The sequence below is a fragment of the Tauraco erythrolophus genome, chromosome Z (assembly GCF_009769465.1).
Source record: "Tauraco erythrolophus isolate bTauEry1 chromosome Z, bTauEry1.pri, whole genome shotgun sequence".
Classification (NCBI taxonomy): Eukaryota; Metazoa; Chordata; class Aves; order Musophagiformes; family Musophagidae; genus Tauraco; species Tauraco erythrolophus.
In genome coordinates this window covers 22,963,753-22,972,264 of record NC_141496.1, presented here as the reverse complement: position 1 = coordinate 22,972,264, position 8,512 = coordinate 22,963,753, and the positions used below count along the sequence as shown (strand labels likewise).

Here is an 8,512-nt window from a genome sequence, read left to right as displayed (position 1 = left end):
AAGTGTAAGAAACTAAGTGCCAGTGCATAAGCTTTTAGAGGCCTCTGGAGCACTTAAGAACAGAACTTAGCACCTACAGCTGATGTTACCTGATGAGCTGTGCATCTTTGGACTTAGAAGGTGGGGCAGAACTTGCGAGACAGTGGAAAGACTGGAGAAAAGACAAGATGAAGCAGCAAATTCAGAGGCAGAAAGAGCAGAAACACAATTCATCAATGGGGTTAAGAATGCTATGAAAAATTCTTGTTCCTGCAACAGCTTTTCCTTTGTAAAACCTCGCAATGAAGAGTATAGTAAACTTTGCACCTTGAGTTAAGGGGGAGGAAAATGCTACCTGTGCCAAAGTGGGAGAAGCAATCTTCAAGTAACTAAACAGGCTAGATGGGGCAGCCTGGCAGCCTCACAGCCCTTTGTAACTCAGAGGGAACACAGCTTAAAGACTTCAGCAAAGTATGTAAGAATAAATAGTCCTAGCCTTGTTTTAAAAGAACACTTTGTAAATTCAGCTTTAACCATGTGCTTGTGCCCTCTTAAAGCCAAGCTTAACAATTTCCCCTAAACCTTCACCAGACCAAGCCTGTTTTTCTTAAATTTGCTTTCTACCATGTGTAGTACCACTTCTTTCCAGTGGAGGGAAAACGTGTACGTCTATCCAGCCTATTATCCCCTTTCCCCACATGCCTTTCAGCACAGCAGACCAAAGCAACTTAATGACAGAAAACAGAGCATCAAGAAATCATGTTTACATTAAGTAACTTATTTTGCAAGAACGGATACTAACTTGGAAAAAGTCAAATTGCGTGAAGGAAACAATTTTGCCCAGGAAGCCTATGCTTGTAAGGCTAAGGGGTGAGTGGGTGTAGGACTGAGTGCAGTCTCTCTGCCCCAGATTTTCCCTCTTCTTGTTTTTACCTCTACCCTTATGGTTAATCACTTGTAATACCAACATGACTTGACTAGACTTTGCAGAGTGAGGTAGGAAGTAAGAAATCTGCATGCAGAAGCCTGTGTCCAGTAAAAAACTATGGATGGGTAGAAGTAGAGGGTGAACTAACCAATATATTTGACACGTGAGCACTGCTGCCTTCATAATGCAGTACTTTTGTAGGGAAATTTAAATATTTTTGTTCTGCACATTTGCTGTTTTGAGGTGGTTCTGATAAAACATGCATGCTGCTGCTGACACTGTAAAATAACTGTATTTTGCTGTTACTCTAAGATCTGAACTGAGGGATGTTCAGGGACTGACACCAAAATCATTTATGCAGTTACATGCTTTGAGAGTCATTTGTATTAAATCAACTAGACTTTTATTTTTTCCATCAATGAAAGCATGTAAAAGCATTCCTAGTGTGTGCCAACAAGCAAATAATACCTCAGAAATATGTAACAAACCAAGGAAGTAATGAATTTCAGTATTTTTGCATCTTCAGAATAGGAGAAATGCAAAACTATTTCACATTTCAAAACTTTTCTCCCACATACATACTTCAGTCTTAAACAATTGTCTGTATGCAAACATCTAGATCAGAGGCCCTGGGCTACCATTGCCTTCAGAGGTCTTCAAAATGTGCATTTGGGATGTTTACGGAGATATGTCTGCTTGCAAAAACAAGATTTTTAGAGCTGGCTGTTGTCAGACAGCTCTGGAGGGTATCACTAGCCATGGGTTCCCCATGCAAAAGGAGGGACAGGGTAGCTCCTTGGCACTGAGGCATGCACCTCAATGACTTGCACTGTCTAAACGAGTCCACGGGCTTCAGCTTCACGCTGGGATAAAAAACGGGCCCTGGCTCTCTGCTGTGGTGGAGTTGCTTAGGCATAGGTGGGAAAAACTCCGTCCCTTCCTCCTGTGCAGCAACACACACTTGTTAGGGGGCTGCTCAAACAGGCGCCACAAGCAGCAGTAGCCAAGTCACGAAAACACACCTCGTGCCGAGGCTCCCCGCGCCCAGTTCCCACCCGGGGGGGCGGCGGTGGGCAGAGCAGCCGCCGCAGCTGGAGCGCGCTGCAGGGCCACCCCAAAGGCGCCCGGCCCGGCTGCCCCAGGACTCCAGCGGGCTTTATCCTCCGGCCCACGCAGCTGCTCCGCTCCCGCACACACCGCGCGGCCGGGCACGGCGGGGCAGGGCGGCCCGCTCGGGCACAGCCCACCTCGGGCCGCCCCGGGGCCGGGCCAAGCCGGGCGGGCGGAGCGTGGCCTCGGCTGGGGCCGTCCCGCAGCGCCGAGGCGGAGCCGCCGCCCGCGATATAAGGGACGAGCCGGGGCGCTGCTCGCTGTCGGGAGCGCGTCGGGAGCGAGGAAGGAGGGCAGGGCGCAGGGGAGCAGGCGGGCAGGAGGGAGCCAGCGAGGGTCAGTGATGGAGCTGCTGCGGACCATCGCCTACCCGCCGGGCGGCGGCGGCGGCGGTGCCAAGGGCTGTGAGGCGGCGGCGGGCAGAGCGGCCGGCGGCGAGTCGCGGAGGAAGAAGGCGGAGGAGCAGCCGCACCAGCACCCGCACCCCGCCGCCGAGGTCTCCCGGATTATAACCGACCCCACGACAGGGAAGCGCTACTGCCGCGGCAAGGTGCTCGGAAAGGTAATGGCCGCGGCGAGTCCTGTGCCCTCCCGGGGCGGCGGCCCGTGTGTCCCGGGCCGCCCGTCTTCCTCGGCGGAGCGCGGTGCCGAGCGCCGGTCCGGGCAGTGCGTGTGGCCGGCGCTGCTTCTGCGGGGCCGCTTTCCTCCGGGAATGGTGGAGTGCGCCGCGCTGCCGCACCCCAGCCTGCCCGGAGACCGATGTGCCCCCGCGCTGCCCCGGTCTGGACGCAGCGGGTCCGAGCACCCTTCCTGTCCACGATTCATCTCTGCCCCTAAATACAAGCAGAATCGTGTCCTCGGCTCGGGCAAGCCTACAAAAATGACTTTGATGCTGCATGCGGGGCGGGCGGGAGCCGCGACGCGACCCTTCGGACAGGCGATGAACCCAAGACCTGTCTTCTGCCAAATTGTCCTGTGCAAAGGAAGTTGTGCTCCTTGACTAATCCATGCGCTGGTGAATGACTAAGTGTGGGACTTCTTTCGTACCTGCTATAATTGCCTTTTTCTCGTGTGTCTCTCTAGGGTGGATTCGCCAAGTGTTATGAGATGACGGATTTAACAACAAATAAAGTTTATGCTGCAAAAATCATTCCTCACAGCAGAGTAGCAAAACCTCATCAAAGGGAAAAGGTATGTGTGCATGAGTGACTTTTTTTTTTCTCCTCAGACTCTCTTTGTGTGCTGGGTTGCCCAGCCCTTTTCTTGAAATGGTTCTGATAGAGCTGTCTGCTCAACCTTGTGGACGCGAGGCTAACAACAGGTTTTTTTCTTTTCCCCCCCTCTTCTCTCTGCAGATTGATAAAGAGATTGAGCTGCACAGAATGCTTAATCATAGACATGTTGTGCAGTTTTACCACTACTTCGAAGACAGAGAGAATATTTACATTCTTCTGGAGTACTGCAGTAGAAGGGTGAGCATCAACTGGGAGAAATCCAGTATTTACTTAGCTGGAATCTGCAACTAATTTAAATGTGATATGTGTAAAAAGGTATTTTTTGTGACTTCTTCAGTCGTCATTTCTCCATGCATTTATTTTTGCCTAAGGTGAATCTTGTGCGTGAATGTTCAGTGACATTTCTGCCTTTGTTTTTCCTCTGCAGTCAATGGCTCACATCTTAAAAGCGAGGAAGGTATTGACGGAACCAGAAGTACGATACTACCTCAGGCAAATTGTGTCAGGGCTGAAGTATCTTCATGAACAGGAAATCTTGCACAGGGATCTTAAACTAGGTAAGTTCTGCACCTCGTCAACTTCAAAACACGCTTCTCCAGCCCTGTCAGCACTGTACCACTTTACACTTGTATGGTGATAGATTAATAGAATCAGCTCAGGGTGTCTTTACAGTGGAAACTTGGAGTGCTTAAAGGAATGACATTAAGCATTCCTACTTTAAAAAAAAAAAGTCTTGGCTAGCTTCTGGCTTTGAACAAAGTATGACTCAGCACCTGTGGAAAATGCATTCCTACCTTGCAAGAAAAGGACTAACTGGAATTTCTGTGTCTACTAGGTAACTTCTTCATTAATGAGAACATGGAACTGAAACTGGGAGACTTTGGCTTGGCAGCTAGGCTGGAACCACTGGAGCACAGGAGGAGGTAGGAACATCAACAAATGTAAAGTCTAGTAGTAAATGAAACCAAATTCATTTAGAAATGAGAAGTCCTGTTCCATAGCAAAAGCTAATTGCTTCTGGGATCAAGATTTCCCCTTCTAGAAAACAGGCTGCTGTGCTTTGACTCTGACCATTTGAATAATAGCAAATGCCAGAGGCACGGTACCTGACTGACAAATAGTGCAGATGTAAGTCTGCTGTAGTTATATCATAAAGACACCATAAAACATGTCTACACTATTAATGTTCATGCAGCTCCTCTTTAGGAGTCTAAGCTCTTGTCTGAACTTGAGAGGAAAACCTGCCCGATAGAAAGAGGAGAGAAGCTATTTTTCATCTGAAATGCTAACAGGCTCTGTGGCCTCTTTGATTTGCAGAACAATATGTGGCACACCAAATTACCTTTCTCCAGAAGTCCTCAACAAACAAGGGCACGGCTGTGAATCTGACATCTGGGCCTTAGGCTGTGTAATGTAAGTACTTGACTGCCTTTGAAATAAAGTATTTCTATCGCTGGCTTAGGCTTTTTAAGAGTTCAAAGGAGATGCAGTGCTGCATCAGTTTGCAGCCCTTTAGACATGTCTAGCCCAAGTGCAGAATTACGCCTTCGTGTGAGGAGACAGACAAAGCCTTTTCAGTAGTTGTAGATAAGTATTGTGAGTGTGTAAAGTAAAGAATAATAGGTTTCTTTTGCTTTTAAACAGGTATACAATGCTGTTGGGAAGACCTCCATTTGAGACCACAAATCTTAAAGAAACATACAGATGTATAAGGGAAGCAAGATATAGTCTGCCTTCATCTCTCTTGGCACCTGCAAAACACCTAATAGCCAGCATGTTGTCAAAAAATCCTGAGGATCGGCCCACTTTAGATGAAATAATTCGACATGAATTTTTCTTACAGGTTTGTACTGCCTCATGTTCTGGCTGAAAAAATATCCACCCTAAAAATGTGCTCTGTGGCCTAAAAATTATTTTTTTAATCTCACTTTTGCAGGGCTTTACACCCGATAGACTTTCTGCTAGCTGTTGTCACACTGTTCCTGACTTCCATTTGTCAAGTCCTGCTAAAAATTTCTTCAAAAAAGCAGCTGCTGCTCTCTTTGGTGGTAAAAAGGATAAAGCCAGATACTTCGACACACATAGTAAGTGGATTGTAGCTATGCTTGAAACTTGTCTCTATGCCATCCAATGTATAACTGTGAGATCGCAACAGAGCACTTGTGTTTATGTCTCAGAGCTTCCCTGGGTTAGTTTTGACCTCTTTATCAATAAGTATAGATGGTAGCCTGCAACTTATGCCAACTTACATAAGTAAATGCTTCTTATGGTATACTGACAATCTATATTGGCTGTCTAATGGTCTGTAAGGTCTATTAAATTTTAATCTTAGTGATCTGTGTATAATGGCACTGCTGATCTGGGAGACTATGGCATCTTTAGATGAAGCTACTAGAGGGAGACAATGTGCTTTCTGCAGCTAACTTGTTAGGCTTTCTGTGATTGAACAGCACTTCCAGTTGCAGCGTTAAGTATTTTTTTCTGGTATTACAGACAGACTAGCTAAAGAAGATGAAGAAATCTACAAGCTCAGGCATGATTTGAAGAAGACATCGATAACCCAGCAGCCCCACAAACACAGAACAGATGAGGTAAATGGAAGCGCAGTTCAATTCAAATCCAATCACAGTTGGGTGGAGTAGCTATAATTAAATTATATTTGACTTGGATGTCAGAGCTGGGGCTGTACGCAGCATGATCAAGCTTAAATGATTAGCGGGCTTGCTTTAAGAGGGCTTAACTAAGCTTCACCAAGGTATGGTAGCCTTTGTAGGGAGACGATTGGTTTTGGCTTTTGAGTAATTGTACTATCTGCCTAGACTGCATTGTTACCTGTGTGATAGCTTTCTGCCAGGTGCTCTTTCCCAGTATTCCTAATACAGGCCTTCAGTTCATGATTAACTAGGACTTATTAAAGAATAAGTTGCCGAGATCTAACTCTTACCATTTGGTGGTCAGACCTGCAAACAGCTCTTCTCTTGCTAGGGCAGGAGAGCAGAGGACTGATTAATAGTGTGTAAGATGTAAACTGAAGATCTAAAGAGTGGAAAGACCTGGCGTGCTTCTTTAAGCTCAGTCTAACAGCATCTCTTTGTACTTACTGGAAACATTAATACCAGTTGCCCTAGAATTTAGCATTTGTTGAGAGACAAGAGAGCCATGCAAAACTTGTGTGTAACTCTTGGCTTGTGTTATGGTTGATGTTATATGTCTGACATCTCTTCCAGGAGATCCAGCCTCTTGTCACAACAGCACCAAAGCCAGGAGCAATCCCAGAAACTAAGCAGATTGGGGACTCTATTCGGATGATAGTGAGAGGAACTTTGGGAAGCTGCAGCAGTAGCAGTGAATGTAAGTGGAGCAAAATGAATCTCTAATTCTAAATCCCACCTTTACGTTCTTCCTGTCTCAGACATAAAAGCTTGAAACGAACAGCTGCTTTCCTCCCCACCTCCTATTTTTGTTGCTGTAAATTTTACAGCCAATATTTTAGCAGAGTTAGAACTGAAAAGCTATAAAGTCTAAACTTAAAATTACAGTCTAGATAACTGAAAGGTTTAGAACTAAAGCCTCCTCTCTGTGTGCTCTGGTCAGTCTAATAATCCTTCTCTTTCAGGCCTGGAAGACAGTACTATGGGAAGCGTTGCTGATACAGTTGCGAGGGTATTGCGAGGATGTCTGGAGAACATGCCAGAAGCAGACAGCATTCCTAAAGAACAGCTGACAGCATCCTTCCAGTGGGTTACGAAATGGGTGGACTATTCTAACAAGTATGGCTTTGGGTACCAGCTGTCAGATCACACTGTTGGAGTCCTTTTCAACAATGGGGCACATATGAGCCTTCTGCCAGACAAAAAGTAAGAATGATTACAAAACTGACAACTCGCTAAGGTAGTTTAAACATAAAATGCTATTGTCTCACCTCCCTACTTACTTTCTGCTCTTACAGGACAGTCCACTACTATGCTGAGCTAGGCCAGTGCTCTGTCTTCTCAGCCACAGAGGCTCCTGAACAGTTCATTAGCCAAGTAACTGTACTGAAGTATTTCTCTCACTACATGGAAGAGAACCTCATGGATGTAAGTTCAGCACCTTCTGGATCTTGAGGTGTAAAAATGCACTAAATGTGAACTGAGTGCTTAACATAGTGTCTTCTTCCTTTCCTAGGGAGGAGATTTGCCCGGCGTAACAGATATACGCAGGCCCAGGCTTTACCTCTTGCAGTGGCTTAAATCCGATAAAGCATTAATGATGCTCTTCAATGATGGCACGTTTCAAGTAAGTTTGGTAGCATCACTGAAGAAAGTGATTCTGAAATATTTTACTGCAATAAAACTGGATAAGGGCTATAAACTGAGGAGAAAGAATACAAACAGGAACTTGTTTCTCTTTTACAGGTGAACTTCTATCATGATCACACGAAAATCATCATTTGCAATCAGAGCGAAGAGTATCTCCTTACCTACATCAATGAAGAGAGGATATCCACAACGTTTCGTCTGACAACTCTTCTGGTTTCTGGATGCTCGTTGGAACTAAAACACAGAATGGAATATGCTCTGAACATGCTGCTGCAGCGATGTAACTGAAGGGACTGACTCCGTTTAAACCAAACGGACTCTCTTGTTCACTGTGAAATCTACAGTGGAGATAGTGGGGATACTAGTATGTTGATAATGGATGTGTGATGGTACGAAAACTTGACTGTCCTGGTGTGCTGGGCACACATCTATTAGACAGAAGCCTAAACCTACTGTTGGACTAAAACAGTGTGAGAAGGAGTTCTTCGGACCATAGTTTTTCTTGTTTCTTGTGTGTTAAGGTATTTTTGACTTGAACTCCGAGCAGAGTGTGACTGGTTGCTCTGTAAGACAGGATTTCTGATGGAGTTAAACTGTGAATACGTATCTGGAAAGGGAGGGAAGGGAGAGCTCTTTTGTTATGGAATAGCTGTAATAAGCAGCTTTTGGCTGCTTAACTGTGAACTATGGCCATACTCTCTTTTTTTCTTATTTTTTAAAAATACCCACACTTGTGGCTGGAAAAGTGCATTCCTTGTTAATAATTTTTTTATTTATTGCAGCCCAAAGTGAAGTATTTATTACACAACCTTTTTTTTTGGACCTTGGCATTTTAAATAAAGAGAATGATGCGTCAGATTTCCATTCTCCACTCTTTTTACGGTATAACTTCAAATGCTTTGCGTTGTGTTACCAAAAATCTTGAAGGTCTGCTTTCCATAAGCTATTTTTAAAGTCTG

General features: G+C 45.3%; 1 protein-coding gene across 2 annotated transcripts; it reads left to right on the top strand.

The window, feature by feature from the left end:
* Positions 1-2,360: 2,360 nt before the first annotated feature.
* PLK2 (polo like kinase 2) lies at positions 2,361-7,841 on the top strand. Of its 2 annotated transcripts, none has more exons than XM_086629286.1 (14): positions 2,361-2,579; positions 3,101-3,208; positions 3,373-3,489; positions 3,680-3,809; positions 4,088-4,175; positions 4,570-4,665; positions 4,897-5,095; positions 5,189-5,336; positions 5,746-5,843; positions 6,480-6,603; positions 6,869-7,109; positions 7,202-7,331; positions 7,420-7,530; positions 7,650-7,841. In XM_086629286.1, exons 1-14 carry the CDS (start codon positions 2,361-2,363, stop codon positions 7,839-7,841), a joined length of 2,001 nt encoding a protein of 666 aa, XP_086485412.1. The 2 variants fall into 2 exon arrangements, with proteins under 2 accessions (XP_086485412.1, XP_086485409.1); XM_086629283.1 differs by having other exon boundaries at positions 5,746-5,858.
* Positions 7,842-8,512: the final 671 nt, after the last annotated feature.

Excerpts from the sequence above, each read along its gene's own strand:
- PLK2 (XM_086629283.1), top strand. The coding sequence starts at position 2,361 with ATGGAGCTGCTGCGGACCATCGCCTACCCGCCGGGCGGCGGCGGCGGC. Across the intron at positions 3,810-4,087 it reads GCACAGGGATCTTAAACTAG|GTAACTTCTTCATTAATGAG; the intron begins GTAAGTTCTGCA and ends TGTGTCTACTAG. Across the intron at positions 5,096-5,188 it reads GACATGAATTTTTCTTACAG|GGCTTTACACCCGATAGACT; the intron begins GTTTGTACTGCC and ends TCACTTTTGCAG.